At 44.2% G+C, this 17485-nt stretch overlaps 3 protein-coding genes across 17 annotated transcripts in view; 1 reads left to right on the top strand and 2 right to left on the bottom strand.

Annotated features, from left to right (window-relative positions):
• Positions 1 to 17485, bottom strand: part of LOC117499160 (amyloid beta A4 precursor protein-binding family B member 1-interacting protein-like) — a 611089-nt gene that overhangs the window by 29001 nt on the left and 564603 nt on the right. The gene's annotated exons all lie outside the window — the stretch shown is intronic.
• The window catches only part of LOC117499113 (peripheral plasma membrane protein CASK), a 37825-nt gene that overhangs the window by 5662 nt on the left and 14678 nt on the right, over positions 1 to 17485 (bottom strand). For 3 of the 14 annotated variants that reach the window (XM_034151419.1, XM_034151421.1, XM_034151420.1), the window contains 18 exons: positions 13552 to 13654; positions 12968 to 13143; positions 12663 to 12803; positions 9728 to 9811; positions 9420 to 9519; positions 8043 to 8060; positions 6776 to 6897; positions 6547 to 6624; positions 6307 to 6387; positions 4871 to 5059; positions 4539 to 4617; positions 4270 to 4355; positions 3998 to 4066; positions 3842 to 3910; positions 3552 to 3587; positions 3062 to 3100; positions 2471 to 2667; positions 352 to 467 (listed from right to left, as the gene is read on the bottom strand). In XM_034151419.1, coding sequence (XP_034007310.1) covers positions 352 to 467; positions 2471 to 2667; positions 3062 to 3100; positions 3552 to 3587; positions 3842 to 3910; positions 3998 to 4066; positions 4270 to 4355; positions 4539 to 4617; positions 4871 to 5059; positions 6307 to 6387; positions 6547 to 6624; positions 6776 to 6897; positions 8043 to 8060; positions 9420 to 9519; positions 9728 to 9811; positions 12663 to 12803; positions 12968 to 13143; positions 13552 to 13654 — 1783 coding nt within the window. Of the gene's footprint in view, positions 1 to 351; positions 468 to 2470; positions 2668 to 3061; positions 3101 to 3551; positions 3588 to 3841; positions 3911 to 3997; positions 4067 to 4269; positions 4356 to 4538; positions 4618 to 4870; positions 5060 to 6306; positions 6388 to 6546; positions 6625 to 6775; positions 6898 to 8042; positions 8061 to 9419; positions 9520 to 9727; positions 9812 to 12662; positions 12804 to 12914; positions 13144 to 13551; positions 13655 to 17485 lie in introns of those variants that run through there. The other 11 variants (XM_034151425.1, XM_034151426.1, XM_034151429.1 and 8 more) reach the window with 8 other exon arrangements.
• LOC117499130 (probable G-protein coupled receptor 34) lies at positions 14796 to 16976 on the top strand. Its single transcript, XM_034151458.1, has 2 exons — positions 14796 to 15118; positions 15552 to 16976. Exon 2 carries the CDS (start codon positions 15596 to 15598, stop codon positions 16844 to 16846), a length of 1251 nt encoding a protein of 416 aa, XP_034007349.1. The 5' UTR covers positions 14796 to 15118; positions 15552 to 15595; the 3' UTR covers positions 16847 to 16976.

Genomic DNA, 17485 nt, shown 5'->3' with positions numbered 1-17485 from the left:
ATGAAATATGGACAAAGGGTGGGAGCGGAAGGAAGGAAGGGTTAATAAAAAAGACACTGTAAAAGAAAAACCTCATTACACTAAACAAAAACACAAAAACTTGTTACGTCTAAATGTTACTTGAAACACTGTTAGTCAGAAGACAGTGGGAGAGGTCTGTCAGAGGGAAATGCAACAGACGTGCAGCACTAACACAAACTCCAAACAGGTGCGACAGTAATGTTATATTTTCTTACCCCTACGTGGCCTTGCAAAAAAAGCCCCAAAATCCCAGCTTAGGTATACAAATACATATATATATATATATAGTCAATTAGCTTCCTTGCGCTGTGTGCGTACGGCAATGCTTACCTGCGTTGTGCTTGGCCAGGTACTTGTCTTTGTACTGTTTCTTCTTCTTACCAAACCAGGTGCAGCTCGCCTGCTGCTCCTGTTTGGTCTTCTCCATCGCTATACACGCCACGCGCCTGCAACAAACACACGTACGCTTTTACTGTACCTTACCTTTACAGTAACTCGTATGTCGTTCGGCATTAATGTGTGCCTTTAATTATTACCAAATACCTGAACGTTAAGAATGTGTTGTAGTATTATATATATTACATAAAATAAGGTTTATGTAATGCAACAAAGAAAGAAGATTGTGGTAGTTAAGGTTCACCAAAAGTTGTGTGTAAGAAACAAGGCCTCAGAGTACAACTCCTTCTCACTTAATGGTGAACCTTGGTGGAGGTCGAGAAGCGGTCCGGCGATGCAAATCTCACTAGTTAAAATCGCATTTCTGATATCAAGAATACACATTACAACTAGTTACAATTGAATTTCTGATATCAAGAATTTGCATTCTAACTAGTTAACATTCTATTTTTTATATCAGAAATAAACATTATTACTAGTAAGAATAGATTTTTTGAGATCCTCCAGAAAAGAATAAAAGCTAAATCGGCTTGCCATAATGAATCGGGGAGTGGTGTAGCGACTTTCACCAAGGTCAACCGATAAGGAACAAGAAGGTTTAGTTAGAAAATGCTAACAATGTTTGGTTAGCCAGTACGTAAGTAAAGTTCTTTTTTGCACCAACCTCTGACTGCCTCCAGCGATTTCTAACATTTTTATTACCACGAAATAAGTTTATCAGTTATATTGTTGAGAACGAGGTCTGGACTTGTTCAACTAGCCTAGTCCCAGATTTCCTCAGACAAATGTGTGCCTTTCATTATTACCAAAGACCTGAACGTTCATAAAGCTGGATTTCTAAAGTGCTTTTCATACAAAGGATGCAGCTCCAAGTGCTTTAACAATAGAGAGCCAAAGCCCCTCCCTTTCCAGTGGAACTCCGTGGGACCTTATTTCGGAACAATTATGTATTGAAGTCAATGGCGAGAGACAAATTATCTTTCCATCCAGTTTGAATTGTGCCATGAATTACACATATGATGTTTGTCCATTTTTAAGATAGTTTGGCAAGTCACATTTTTTTCATAAATGTCGTAACACTGTCAAGCAACACCTTTTTTTGGTGTGCAACCGCTCAATGAACTACATCTCTGGTCTCACACACGTCACTAACACCAAGATGGCCGCCACGTTAGCACATTTCACCTCTTTCTTTCGGACAAAATCACTACAAGTCTGGCCATGTTGAGAGCTGTATATACATAAAAGGGGAGTAAGTCGGTTCCGTAAGAGCCGAGGTGAGTGTTAAACGAGTATAATCTGTACTGTCAGCTAGCTAACATTAGCTAACAAGGTACACTCCCATTTTTTGTTTTAGCAACTAGTTTTCACGTTACCAGCTGTGGATAATATTAGTGTTGGCAAGGACAAGGTACACAGAAAACTAGTTGCTAAAACAAAACACGGGACTGTACCTTGTTAGCTAGCTGACATTAACATTACACTCGTTTAACACTCACAGAAACCTTGTACAGTACAGCCAGTCCCACATGTTGGCTCTTACAGAACCGACTAACTGTAATAGCAGCTCTCAACATGCCCAGACGTTTAATGATTTTCACCTCATTCTGCTGTTGGTGACGTGTATTGTGCGAGACCAGAGATGGAGTTCATTGAGCGGTTTCACACACAAATAAGTGTTACTTCACAGTTTTACGACAAAGAGACTTTTTTTTACTTGGAAATGATTTTTTTTAACATTGACAAACATCATGTGTGTCATTCGTGGCACAATTCAAACGGGATCGAAAGATAACTTTTCCCTCGCCATTGACTTCAAATACATAATTGTTCAGAAATAAGGTCCCATGGAGTTCCAGCGGAAAGGGAGGGACTTCGGTTCTCTATACGACACACAAAATCAAGAAACTTTAGTAACATTACAATATTTTCTTATACAGCATTTGTACATGATGTCGTTGACTACACAGAGGTAGATTAGGCAAGATAATAAATACATTCATACATTTACAAAAAACGTATCCTTTATTTCACTACAACACTTTTCACTTACCACTCCTGCAGCTCAGGCGAGGGGATGAGTCCCGCCGTGGCGTTCTTGGTGTTCTCCAACTTTCCCTGCCACCAGTTGTGGTCGTCCTTGGAGATGATCTGAATGATGTCCCCGACGCGGAAGGGGACGCCCGCCTCCTTGCACGGGATGAGGTCGTCTTTGGTAGGGTCGTACTCGAACTGAGCGCGAACGTAAATCTGTAAAAGTGGCAGAGTTAGCGGGTGACTCGGCGGCAAAAGACGACAATGAATATGTATGGAGGGGGGATACAAAATGATCGGCCAAGCTGCCAACGTAAAAGGAATTAAAAATGCTGCACCCGAGCCCGTGGTGACAGAAAGAGAGGGCAAATCGACAGCGTGTGACCCAAAGCGCTGCACAGCACAGACAGTTGGAAAAATGAAAGCGGACCGCAGCTATCGAGCAACCTTTCTTAACGCGGCTTACACATTTTTGGGTTGCCTTTTATGACCACTGACACACCAAATAGCCAGCATGGGATCTACACACCACTACGATGGGGAACCGCACTTTGCCATGGGGATGGGAGGGGGGCTACTTCTACAAAGGGTCCACTAAGAGACGTCTTACCTTGATGGACAATTTGTCCTTGATAGCAGGTCTGGAGATCTATGGGGTTGAGAGCATCACACACACTTACACGTATATCATGCTGAAGAAAACATTCGGCAGAGGGGCGTCAAGAAAATAGGATGTGGAGTCTGATAAATGACAGTGTTTCTACCACGTTTAAAAAAGGTACAACGGCGTGATAGACGCACAGCAAAACAGACATAATGTCCTAAATCAGCTGAGGAATGCTTTTCAGAGGACACGGACCGAGGGTTCCTCGCATTCTCTTTTCTTCTTCTGCTTAATTAAGTGGAGGAATCCTTTCCAATGTTCAAGAGTCACGTTACTGCCTGACATTGGAGAACAAAACTAAATACATGTGACGGGAATGGAAGAACACACGAGTGCATACTATACGTGCAGATCTGTTGCAACGAGTGTTAGTTGTGATATCGGTAGTAAAGCAAACAGTTGAATAAGTTCAGTGTAAGGACTTTGGAAATCTCACCTGGCGGCCTTTGGGCTGGATCGTCGCCGGCAGGTCCTAGTTGGGATAAGACGTGTTTTAAATGTAGTGTTTTAATTAAATAGCGCACTATTAAAACCATTAAATCACACCAAAACCAGATGGCATGTTTTTATTTGAAGGAAACAACACGTGCCACTGATTCTGGTGTAGCAATTTCAAGGTATGAAACTTCACAGCTGACACGATACCTTGCACTATGACTGATATAGCTTTTATACGCTATAAAAACAATACATATTAAATGCTCTTCTTTGAACTAAGAAACCTACCAGGATGGAGCTGGTTACACTGGCGTGTCCATTTGCGGGCGACTGTCGGGACACATCTGGTGACTCTTTCTGCAACAAAGAAATTATACATTTGTTTTATTTTTCCACCCAAAATACAATATGTTAAAGTCCATGCAGGTGTTTCTGAATCCCTACCTCGCAAGACATGGACTGGGACCGGTAGCTGGGCACAATCTTGAAGGTGATGCTACCCCTCATCTCCCTCTGTGCGGAAACAGTAAAGAAAGGCATGTTTCGTATCAGCTTTTATTACACACGATACAAAACAATAATGGAAAATAAACTACACACAAACTATCGTTAGCACTGTCGGCATAGTACGGCAGCTGCTGACAAATCCAAATGTTACGACGCCTGCTAGTACAAATACACACTAAGGCACAATAACAATAATGTGTGTGACATACCAGCATCTTCTGGAGCTGCTCGACCGTCTGATTAGCAACGCTGATGCCGTTTATCTCCCGGATCTCGTCTCCTACGTGCAGAGTCCCTAAAGCGGAAACAGAATACGTTAATAAAGGCAGCAGACGCCAGGACGCAGCTGTTTGGCCTCCCCTCTCAGGGAGCATGACCCATAGAAGCATTTCAATTAACCGCAAGTTAGTCCCACCAACAGTTTCCATTATCCGTCTGATTCTTCTTATTTTCAGAGTACTTGGATAGGGATGCGTACCTTGTCGATGAATCATTCCACCGTGCATGATTCGCGCCACGATGCAGTGGTTCAGTTCATTCATTTTCAGAGTGATGCCCTAAAGGAGACAGACAGAGGGTGAGAGGGAGACCTGAGGGTAACCGTACCTTCTGTTACACATCATCCAACACCAATGCAAAAGGAACACTTGGCGTTGGACAAGCACGGCAGCCCTACTCGGGGGTTTAAAAATCAGTACATCTGGATTCTTCTAAATATTTACTACCGGTACATGTTTCCAAAAGTTAACTGGGTGTTGAAAAGAAAGACTGCGCATGTATCCGTATGTGACAATCTGCTGGTCAACGCACCATGGGCTCGTCTGTGTTCTTCTGGAACTGGACCAGGCGGACCCGGGTGACGTTCTCCAGGTCCATGTCCCCGTTGGTGCTGTCTGGGGAGTCTCCGTTCAGGTAAGGGGAGGTGGGCGGGGGGGTCACCCTCAACGCATCGTCACTGTACACCTCGTGGGCCACCACGTCGTGGGTCTGCAGCAGAGCCTGGGTTGTACACACACACACACACACACACACACACACACACACACACACACACACACACACACACACACACACACACACACACACACACACACACACACACACACACACACACACACACACACACACACACACACACACACACATTAATGGTCAGTAAGTCTGTTTTTTCTATAGCAGTGAAGTCTATTGCTACTGCCAGTAATTACACCATGCTGTAAACACAAGAGGACAGCCACAGGCCATGTCAACAACTGTTATGTTGAGGAAAGACTTTGGACTACAATCCCAAGCTGCTCTGAACAACTACAGCAGAAAACACTCCAACAACGTGTTACTACACGCACACACACACACACCAACTACCATGGCCATGTGGAGAGCTCCAGCATTGAACCATGTGGCTCACACTAATCCTCTCCGGCCACTAATCGTGTCACTGACACACTGAGTGTTTTCACAAACACGGCAACACGCTGCGTTTTGCCAAACAGTCACATCTGCTCACCGCAGAGACAACGTGTTCGTTAAGGCGGTGAACATCACTGTGGCTGGTTGACGATAATGAAGAACAAAGTATTTCCTTGGGTCATAACTGGAGTCCAACGCTACACACAAAAACATGTAAAGGCTAATTATCTGTAAGTGAGCTGTGTTAGCCTTATGTGCTACCATGCTTAAACCCTTCACATCCATTCTACTAAAGCACTGTGGCAGCCAGTCGGGTCAAAGAGCAACGGGGGCTAATTGGATTTAACCGAACCCCTGGCGCTGTGACTGAATCGGCCTTTATGTGGGCTCCCTATAGATAGTACTGTTCGACATTTAGCTGCAGTTCAATTTTGCAAGTGACAACAAATTAAACAAACGCAATACAGACGACTGTACATGCATTCTTGAACACTCTTGAAATTACACTTTTACTCTACACGGGCCAAACTCTTTCTAAATAGTTATACCTTAACATGGCGTCCAAGTGCATCAGCGTTAAATCCAAATATACTCTTTAATTGTCCTTCTAATCCATTTCAGCCTCTACACCACTCATCTGACAAAACTCCTCCTGCCTCCTCCTCGGCTCTCTTCCCTCTCCCTGTGTCCGTCCCTCTCCCGGCTCAGGTGCTAAGGAGCTTTGTGGACTTTGCGAGAACCCTATTTTCTGACACCATATGTTGTAATCTCCCGCCCCAGTACTGTATGCCTCGAGTGCACATGGGCCCAAAAAAATCTAATACATCTTTCCCCACCATGAAGTGTGGCTGTGTGAGGATCCTCCTGAGCTCCTTGGCCTCCATGTTCTCGGGGTAACAGGAGAGCGTTTCCAGTACCTGGTGAGGAATAATAAAGGAGAAACAGAAAGCTTTTAGGATCCCCAAAAATGATCTCAGCTAGTGGTTCAAATGACATCAATGAGATCCCTGTTTTAAATGTGTTTCCCAGATTTAATTGCGTGTTTATTTCGTGAAAACGAGCAGCCGGTTCCTCACCTCTTTGGCTCGCTGCACTCCGTCACTCGGAGGGTTTCTGATCTGAGGGGACGACCTGCTGTTGATTTTGTCATAGAGCTGAAACGACAAGTAAGCGCAATTTCATCTTGTTAGACAAGGCAAACCCACACAATATGAATTGTACAGGGGCATTAAGGACTAATAGTGACAATAGCTAACTCTTGACTTGTGATGCCCCCTACCGGTCGCTTTTGGGATTTCTACTCACATCTAACAGGGTGTGGAGGTGCTGGTCCTGGAAGACGCTGTGCAGGAAGTCCATGTCTTTCTCGCTGCAGTCCGTCAAGGCGTGAATCTCCTCTAGACTGTCCAAAACCTGCGACACTGCCCCTGAAAACACACGTTATACACTCGTATAAATACAATGAAACACACGCCCACTGTTACACCCAGCAGTCGCTGCAAACACTCGCAAAACTACACAAAATGCAAAACACTGAACATCAACACGCAAAAAATAAAAGCAGAAACACCACACAAAGAAAAAGGCAAGCAAGACATCACAACAGAGTACACACACACACACACTCAGAACGATTTAACCCCAAGTACCTGCTGCACACATGCAGCAAAACCAGAGAAACAGCGGTATACGGCATCAATAAAAACATCAGAGGAAAGTTACTTCAAAAAAGTCACAGTGTGGAGGATGGGTGACGAGCAGTACGCCCAGGAAAAATGCAGAATATAAAAAAAAAAATTCTTAGAAAGCAAAGTGAAAATATTTGAACGTTCATTAAGATATTTAGCCATAAAACCAGTAGTTTTCCCGACATCAACAGAGTCTGCGTTTGCCTAACAATCAAATACTCTTTGGAATAACAGATGCACGTGTAGAGAATCATCCCATTCACAAAGCGGTGGACTGCTGGGCTAATGAGGGGATTTGAATGTATAATTACTGTGAGGCGTGACACACGAGATTTTTTTAATATATTTTTCAGGTGTTAATTACTTTAGGAAAATCTTGTTGCACGTCTGTTTACATGCATCATCCAATTAGAGAAACATATTTTAAACACAGACGTGTACAGATCAATAATAGAGTACAGTACTGTATTTCTCTAGGAAATGAATCCAACTAAATAATAATGTTCTCCTGTTCACAATTATTCTGCACAATCCGTTTGAAAGACTGAACAGTCAGTCAACTTATTACAGTCACTGTAATAAAATGTGCTGATGGTGACTTGTCAAATGTGCTGCACTTTAAAATAAATGTTATACTCTTATTTTGCTAATTGGAAAAAGTAACAATCACAGTATATGTCGTAGACGGATTCTCGTGTATTATTACAGGTCAAAACGTAGCATTAAAGTAGAGAATTCCAGAGAAGGACAGGAGAGAGGGAGACAGAGGGTTGCAGGATTATAACCCATTCATTTAACACTCGGAGGGATACATGCAGCTAAAAAGCGTCATGATGATATTGCAAATCATGAGTCTAATGGCAGGCGGGGAGAGGGATACGTACTTTCAGCAGCTAGCAGTCCTACAGACAGCACGGCAGAAGAAAAACAACACCAAACAAAGATTAGAGGAGGTGCAGTGCAACTAAAGATGTAACAACCCACAGAGAAAGTAAAGAGAGAACAGGCAGACACACTAAAGAGTCAGTGCGAGGAGGCAAAGGGATAATAAAAGGAGCAGGGGGGAAAATCAGAGAGGAACATTCGCAAAAAGCAGCAAAACTAGGAAAAATCTGCGACTACAGCAGGGATTCCCACAATGAGGGGGGCTGCAGTACTAAAGGGCTCAGGGGAATGTTGTCGTGCAGTTTTTATTTATAAAAAACGTTAGCCACCCAACAGCTAAACAGCTATTTCATTATGACCTGGTCAAATGACCATGGAAAAGCGCGTGGAGTCGTTGCATTTCTACGGTCAAGCCTGACACTTTTAAAGCTAATATAAACTAACCTCAACACTGTGATAAAAACTGCATGAAAAGTTACTCCGACTCTGAAAAATACATTTTTACTGGAACAATATTGTAAAGAAAAGTTCAAAATATACCTTAATATATATGCTGTCAGAAATGTTGTATACATTTTAGAAGAAAATATTGTATTAGAAAAATAACTATATATTGTAAAAACACTATGAAAATAAAACTGAAACAATATTGTAAAAATAAGCTCAAGAAATGACACTAACATTTTTCTAACCGTTTTTAATAATAAACCTTTGTTGATTAATTCACATGAAAACCAGACAGTTACTTCATGGGGTATGTCTCCAATAAAGAAATGAAGACAAACACAGTCAATCACTGCAATACACTACAAGCCTTCCTCTGGTCCACGGGGCTACATTCAAAGATAAACCGGTCACCAGGAAGCTGCAGCAGACTGCCAGCTCGGCAGAAAGGACGTACGATAGCGGCTACACGTATAACCTCAGCACACGATGTGAGGAGCTTTGCACAAATTAATCAGGGGGTGATGTAGTCTACCTCTACAGTTTACAACGACGCTGGTTTCCGCATGCTGATAACTACTGACGGGGTACTGCCTGCACTCTTTTCAGCAAAGGAAGTGAAAGTGTGTGGCTGAGACAGGGAAGTGAGGCTGTGGGGCAACATCTGTCTCCATCTAAACACAGACAGCTGGAGAACACACCAGAATAGAAATCACCAGAATAGAAAGGGCTTGAAAAGTGAATGTGTGCAAATGTGTGCTTCATCTTTGACCTCACCAGTGGATGATCACATTCAGGGGGACCTAACTCTTATTTGCATACAAACCGAATCATCTAAATGACTGTATTTATGGTCTTTTAGGTAGCCCAATCTGAAAATAAATTGTGTGTTGAGGTTAGCAACTGAAATAGAGTTCTTTAGTGGGATATACCTGAGGAGGTGGGGTCATCTGTGTAGTCATGAAGCTCCTCTGGAGGGTCTCCGTAGTAGGAGTTAAACTTGTGGCTGGAAACGGCTGCCAGCACTGCACCCTGGGACACACAGAGGGGAACAGCAGCTTTTACACAAAGCCTCAGCAAAGCCAAATGTTGTGGGGTTGTTTTTTTAATCATATGTCTGTATATGAGGGCTGTTAAGAGACAGACATTAATCTGGGTCATGACAAGCAGGTGCACACTGTGGAGGAGTTTGCACCTCCTCTCATATCAGATTAAATCTCTGAGTCTGTATTCTGCTGACCTTCAGCTTCCTCCTGCCGTTGAACTTCCTCAGCTGCTCCACGGTCTCAGGCAGGTGGATCTTGTAGGCGTACCTGTCCCTCTCCTGCACACATCAAACACAGATACTCACATCAGTACAAGAGGAAGGTAAAACACACAGGAAGGAAGGGGGGGGGGGGGGGGGACCTTTAAAGCAGTGTCAGAACAGATGTGAAAGCAGAGCTGTGGTTCAAAGCAGAAGGAAGTGCTCTAGTGTCAGCATCTGTGAGAGCAGTGGTTTAAAGGTGACCAGGACAAAAAACACTCTTTTTTTTGGTGTGTGTTGCTGACAGTTCTTGTGAATGTTTTGGTAATAGTGTGTGAACCACTATTAATAAGTCAACTATTCAATACCCACCCTTTAGTTTGTTTTCTACTGATTTTAAATGTATTTTTATTCAATCATTTCATTCTTGATATATTATACTTCTACTGGTATTATGCATTCTTATTCATCACAAAGCTATGTGTTTATAAGCTTTGAAGTGGGGTCAGTACCTTTTTATTTTCCGTTGGTGATTCACACTTTGTTTTACCTGTTGTGTACGAACAGTGCTATATGCAGGGGTGCACATAACTGGTACGCAGGTACGCATGCGCGGCACAAATCTGAATTGCGTAACGTCACTTGTGTCACTACGCGCCTTTGCGTACCTCAAAACATCAAAACAAAACACATATTTCGTCTACACGTGTTTCTTGTCAACACTCAATGGAGTAAACTACTAGGCATGTCAAAAAACCCAAAGACATTAAGCAGCTACGTTGCCGTTTCGCTCCCTGCAAAAAATCTTTCTATGACTGATTGAACTGGAGCTGGGTGAGCCGCGCAGGACATAACCGACGGACCTGTGAAGCTTTCCAGGAGGCAGAGGCTTAGATCACTGGACGACAGAGTTGGTCGCCGTGTGCACAGACAGGGTTAACGTCGGTATAAACAACAGAATTGTGCCAAAAGTCCGCCAACTGGCTGCGGTGGGAGACTCCCCTGTGCACATTCTGTGCCCCGCGCACACACTGGAGAACTGCGCAAAATCATCTGATCACAACGTTCACGCTCTGTGGTCAAGCTGCTGCAGTTTTATTTACACCAAAGTGGAGTGAAACACACAGCTGCAAACTTACTCAGGGTGTTATGGAAGAGTTTGAAATCAGACAGAGGTGGAAGAAGTACTCAGATCTTGTGTAGGAATACTCTGTTACAGTAAAAGTCCTGCATTCAAAATGTTACTCAAGTAAAATTAGAAAAGTATTATCAAAATATAGTGAAAGTAGCGACAGTAAAAGTATTCATTGTGCAGATTGGTCCATTTCAGAATAATATATATGATATGTTTTATAATGATTGATCATGAAAGTGTTCTCAAAGCTGGTAAAGGAGCAGCTAGTTTGAATGACTTTGTATACTGCAGGGTAGCTTGTGAATTTACTCCAGGTGGAACTAAAGTCTGATTTAACACTTGAGTATATTTCACATCATTCATCCACATCTGTGAAGTAACTAAAGGGATTAAATACATGTAGTGGAGTAAAAGTAGAAGTACAAAGTAGCATAAAATAGAAATACTCAAGTCAACTACAAGTATCTCAAAATTGTACTTGAGTAAATAAGTGTGCTTTGTTACTTCCCACATTTGAAATCAGATATGACTTCAAGTCATGTGATCATTTCTTAGTATTTGATCCTTCAACTTGGCCTCAGGAAATGCAAGGACTTCACAGTTTTGGCAACAAGTTTTGGAGAAAGCAAATCGGAGGCTTAAAAAGAGACAGGGAGGTGCATCTTCATCATCTTCATCATCTAGCATGCAAGAAGTGTAAATTGAGGACAGTGAAGGAGACACTGAGGAGGACCACGCTTCGTGTGGGGTGAGTACCAAACGCTGCCTCTTGGTACTCATCTGAGTAACTCACTAAAAAAGTTATGTGCACCCCTGGCTATATGAATTAAGTCTGGGTCGTTTCATTCGATACGTGCTTTACAAGTGATTTTGACTTGACTTTAAAACAACAAATTATGATATAATCCCTTACTTAAATTACAGTGAATGTATTTGTTTGAGCCCTTTTTACTTAATAGGATAATTCATGTTTGATTATTCGTCTAATGTCTTAGATTAGATTAACCTCATTATTTGATACGTATATTTCACTGGGATTTTTTTTTTTTTTAGTGTTTGTTGATTTGTATGTGTGTACTTACATAGCGCCTAAAATCTGCCACAAATCATCTCGTCTCTTGTTAAGATTAACGGCCCGTCCACACAGCAGCGTTAAAAAAATCTTACAACGCTTCTGCCCATTCACTTTGCCTCACTTTTCGCCGAACTGCATTGTGGGAAACAGAGCGGAGCTTTCCAAGCTTTTCAGGATTCAAAAGTTGAGCAATGTTCAACTTTTGAAGCTGAGGTAGAAGCGTCAGTCAATCAAATCCCGTTTATGCAAATCTGCCAGTTCAAGCGCTAGCCAATGAAACCGCGTGTATGCTGGGAGAGACATACCGCAGGTCATTTCCTCATATTCCAAAAAATGGAGGAGAAATTAATTATAGCGGTAGGGAATCACACGGTGCTTTATGACCAGTCCCTATTTACCTACCGGGATACAAACCGGAGGAGCCAGGCATGGAGGGAGGTGGCAGAGACGGTGGTAGGTTTTCGCCTGTTTGGGGAGTTTATATCCAGTTTACTTCGGGCTTTTTTGCTTCGTATGTCGGGGGCGGGAGATTCATGTGATTGGTTGTTGCTCGCAAAAAATCCCCAAGCTTCAGATACGCCCACCTCCAAGATTTTTTTAAACGCTGCTGTGTGGACGCTCCGTAATGTATTTCTATGTACGCTTCTTGTTCCAACTTCCGCATTTATTTTGAAACAGCAGTACTACTGGCAGCTGTGTGTGTGTGTGTGTAATCTCGCCTTCAGCCAGGGGTGGTTGAGGGCCTCGTAGACGGTGATCCTCTCGGCGGGGTCCAGCATCAGCATGCGTCTCACCAGGTCCTTGGCGCTCTCAGAGATGTTCGCCCACTGGCGGGGGTTCATCTGCACGAGTAGAGACACCCAAACACACGCATACATAGGAGGACACTTTTAGACACGTGTATTGGGTAACAAAAACCACTGTCATCAGATCGCGATAAAGAATGTTGGAAGAAGTCAGTAAAGTCGTACCGTGTGGCGGAAACACAACGGACAGTGACGTCGGCTCGTCAATGAGCTCATACCTTGTATTTCCCCTTGATGATAGCCTCGAACAATCGCTCCTTGGTGCCGTAGAAAGGCAGGCAGCCGGAGAGGAGGATGAAGAGGATGACTCCGCACCCCCACACGTCCACCGGCTTGCCGTACGGCTCTCTCTTCACCACCTCTGGAGCCATAAAGTGAGGAGTACCGACTCGACCTGAGCAGCGCAGACAGAGAGAACAGTGACTCGGAGTTTAAGTGTGACTGTAAAACCAGAGCATGGGGGAAATGCTGTCTAATGGTATAAGGATGCAAAGGCGTAAATGCGAGGATTTGGGTTTTCCCTTTCCTGTAGGGTTTTGCGTGTATGTTGTATACGATCAGACACATTGTACGTGATGGCTAAGAGGAGGGACATCTCTAAGCTATGGGAAAAATAAATACCTTTTTGAACATTAAAGCATGTAAAAATGTTACCGCGCAGTGAAACCTGAACATTAGCATAATATGTCCTCTTTAAATGGGTAGTGAATACAAACAATTAAGAAAACAGTGAACATGTCTGTCAAACTAAAGTTGCTCTTAGCATATGCAGATATACAATGTGGAGGCATGAATCCTGTACCTCCAGCTACTAAGCCAGACTCTCCCAGCTGTATTGCCACTCCGAATCCTCCCAGCTTGACTGGAGCAGAGTTCTCCTTCGAGGCCAGCAGCACGCAGTGAGGCTGCAGAGGAATAAAAGAGAAGCAAAGTTAGAGGAACATGTCTAACACATTTTACATTTCAACAGGTCAAATGGGGGAAATTCATTTCGAAAAAAATGCCCTGCGCAATATCTGCTCACACGCATGATTATTGTTTTTGCTGACACCAACAAATATTCTCTGCAATTCTTCATAACCGTGCAGAGCATTGCTTTACTCTGTGCAAAGGTGCAGGATCTAGCATCTTCGAACGCTGGTTAGTGAGCCACGGTTTCACAATGACAACTCCACATGCAAAGCTGTGACCACACTCAATGATGATGCTGATATGAACATGAAGCTGTTCTTGCCCAAGGATTAAGTCACCACACAGGAGATCATAAGCATCAGGTCACATGCATGAATTTCAAACTTTAGATAGTGTAACAGGACTGGGCTGACAAAAAAGTATAAAGTGGTAGTGCAGCAATCATAACTGAGGCAGTGTTTAAATCCAAAAAAGGGCTTTATTGCTACCAAACTCAAAAACACAAAAGCTAACGTAGCCGGGCCGCTAACCCACTTACAAAAACTTGTTCTTCCACTGGGAGCCTCCTGCTCCCTCCATGTGCCACACCAAACTGAACAACTCTGTGGGCTTTGTCTCAGAGTGATCAGCACCAGGTGTGTGGGTCTCCACACCTGCTCCCGATACACCCACCTGTTGGGAATGTCGGTGCCTCCCACTACCCTGCCTCTCAGCCTCACAATAGTTGAAGCCGTAAGACAGCTGCTGCGTGAGGTGTTGCATTTCACCGATAACAAATAAGGTCCTGGGATCGGAGCGCTAGGTGAACTTCGGGGATTGTAAAGTTGGTCACCTGTCACCGTTGTTGGAAACTCAGCCAAAAGATATGTTTTATTGGCGACATCGCACACAAATGCACGACAGACAAGATTAGTGTCGCTGTGGTGGGCATGAACTATTAAAAACTACTCTTCTTAGAAAAATGAATTCAGTGTACTGTAGCTCATGAACCAGACAGAGTGTGGTGGGCTCACTTCCTGTCTTAATACTTTGTGCACTTCTCGTAATATGGAGAATTGAAAGGTTGTGGGAGGGGGTGTTAACCGAGGCGGTGCAAGATAGAGAGAGAGAGATGCAGCCAGCGAGAGAGGAAGAGAGAAAACAAGAAGCGGAGAGGAGCGGCAGACTGAACAGAGACATCTGAGGGGAGAGGGTGAGAATAGAGAAGGACACGGACCGCTACAGAGGAAGACTGAAGAACAGAGGAGGAAGAGGAGATTCCAACAAAAGGACGTGAGAAAGGAGTGTGCAGGATTTGTGACTCAGTCAGATAGTGAAGAAAAAAGGACGGTTTAATATCAGATTAAATTCATGGAGGTTCAACAGACCGTGGATTGCTTTGCTGCTGCAGCTCTCGACACTTTCCCACACATTCAAAGTGCAGCTGTGCTGAAATCTCTCCGGGAGGAATATTGACGGTGAGTGTTCTGCTCTAATCCAAACATCTGTGGCTTTGAGTAGACGTATGTATTAGCGTGCACTTCTCTGCTTTACTTTAATACCGGGGAGAGGAATTTAGGAGTTAAATAAGAGTGCAAATTGCAATTAGATGTGAATCCAGATCCGCCACTGACGTGCAAGAACTTATTTTTGTTCAGAGAAACATTTATTTATTTTCCCGAGCCTCTTTTGTACAGGTGCTTGACCTTTTTTCGGCATTACATGAATTACTATAATTTTCAGTGTTACATGTGCGACCTTTAAACACGACAACCCACGCATCACTCACCTGGGTGTGCATTACTCATGAAATACGTAAATGCACTGTCACAAAGGGCACTTCACTTTCTTGCTTTTCAATGTAAAACCTTTTTAATAAACTGACGATTGTCTTTTTGGTTTTGTCCTCAGAGTCAAAGGATCAACAACTCTGAAGTCGCCACTCTTCCGACACAATGACCACCGCTTCCTCTTACCTGCTCTTCGCTCTTTCAGCCTCTTCCTCGTCTGACTTCTCTCTTTCTACCTCTACTTCAACCCTCCCCACGTTGATGTTTACCGACACCTCTCTTTCTAATTCCTCTTCCTCTTCCTCAAACCAGACTAAGTGTTCGTTTGATGACCACGCCCTCCGTCTGCCTCTCGCCATTCTCTACTCCCTGTTCTTCCTTTTTGGGCTTGTGGGTAACCTCTTCGCCCTGTGGGTCTTCCTTTTCCTGCATTCAAGCCGCAACTCTGTGCGTGTGTTCCTCATTAACTGCGCCGTGGCTGATCTGGTGCTCCTGGCGTGTCTGCCCTTCAGGGTTTTCTACCATCTCAATGGAAACCACTGGGTGCTGGGGTCCGTCGCCTGCAAGATGGTGGGAAACCTTTTCTACATGAACATGTACATCAGTATCACGTTACTGGGGCTCATCAGCTTGGACAGATACCTGAGGTTGAAGGGGAAGGGCAGAGCGCGGAGATGCGCCAGGATGACCCTGTGGGGGCGCAGCCGGCACTGGAGCTGGTTGGCGTGCGGCACTCTGTGGGGGCTGTCGCTGGTGGCGCTGGTGCCCATGATTGCTACAGCAGAGGACAAAGACTTCCAGGGCAAGTGCTTTCAGTACAAGCAGCGGAGCAGCAAAGCCAAAGGGAAGGCTTACTTCAACGGCGTGCTGGTGCTGCTGTTCTGGCTCGTCTTCGTCATGCTGGTGGTCTCCTACGCCAAGATCGCTTCCCAGCTGATGAAGGTGTCCCGGGACAAGCCGGACCTTCCCAACGCGCACAGATACCAGCGCACCGCCAAGAAGTCCTTCTTCGTGCTCTTCCTGTTCACCATCTGCTTCGCGCCCTACCACGCCTTCCGCCCCGTCTACATCATCTCGCAGCTGAGCGAGGCGGTCTCGTGTGACTACTTAAAGCTGGTGGACCGCACCAATGAGATCATGCTGTTATTCTCCGCCTTCAACAGCTGTTTGGATCCCGTCATGTACTTCCTGTTGTCCGGCACAGTGCGCAAAACCGCCCTGCGAGCGATTGGACACCGACTCGCCAACCGGTTCATCTTCCTTAATGACGCGACGTCAAACAGCTCGACCACAGAGTTCAGACGAAGTTCTGTGCCTATGACTAACACCCCCTCGGGCACCCCCAGGACGAGCATCTGCATCATCAACTCCACCCTGCGCCGCACAGGACTGAACGCGGTGCCGGCTACTGGATAACAGGGATGACGTTATCTGACTTTTCAAGCATAGTCCGGACTGTTTGGACAATTCTTTGTAAATCGAATCAATGCACATATCTTAATATTTTGTGAAAACAATAAATGTTTTTTTTACCGATTACCTTCAATCACCCAGTTGGTTTCTAACTTCCTGTTCAGTGGACTGTGACAGAAGCATTTCTAAGAATACATGCTATGAGAGAATTGGTACATTAGAAGATGAGTTGTTCATCTGTGGTATGATCTTGCATATTTCAAAGAAAGGAGAAGTATGGACAGAGACCATTTTTGTTTCTTTCCCCCTCACAGATTCAGCTTATGTTGTACAAAAACCACAAGTGACAATTTAAATCAGGAAATTGTCTTGCTAAATTGTTGCAATTGTGTTAAGAGGCAGCAACCTGCCACTCCAAGAGAGTTCAAACAAACACCAGTAGGAATGTGCGACTACCGTTTCACCCAGGTTCGACCCAGCACACAGCGATTGGTTTTACACTGAAAATAAGGCCGTGTTGATCCCTTTGGGGACCGAGTTGTCAAGTGGTAGAGATAGTGTGAGGATCAGAGGCCATCTGCTGTGCTAGTGTCTAATGCCTAGGTGGCTAATCCTGTTGAAATCACTGGTTGAAGCTAATCC

This window comes from Trematomus bernacchii, unplaced genomic scaffold (genome assembly GCF_902827165.1).
Source record: "Trematomus bernacchii unplaced genomic scaffold, fTreBer1.1, whole genome shotgun sequence".
NCBI classification, from domain to species: Eukaryota; Metazoa; Chordata; class Actinopteri; order Perciformes; family Nototheniidae; genus Trematomus; species Trematomus bernacchii.
The sequence above is the reverse complement of the archived record's forward strand: the minus strand, read 5'-3'. Positions and strand labels throughout refer to the sequence as shown.

Coding starts and splice junctions, on each gene's coding strand:
- LOC117499130 (XM_034151458.1), top strand. CDS start 15,596: ATGACCACCGCTTCCTCTTACCTGCTCTTCGCTCTTTCAGCCTCTTCC.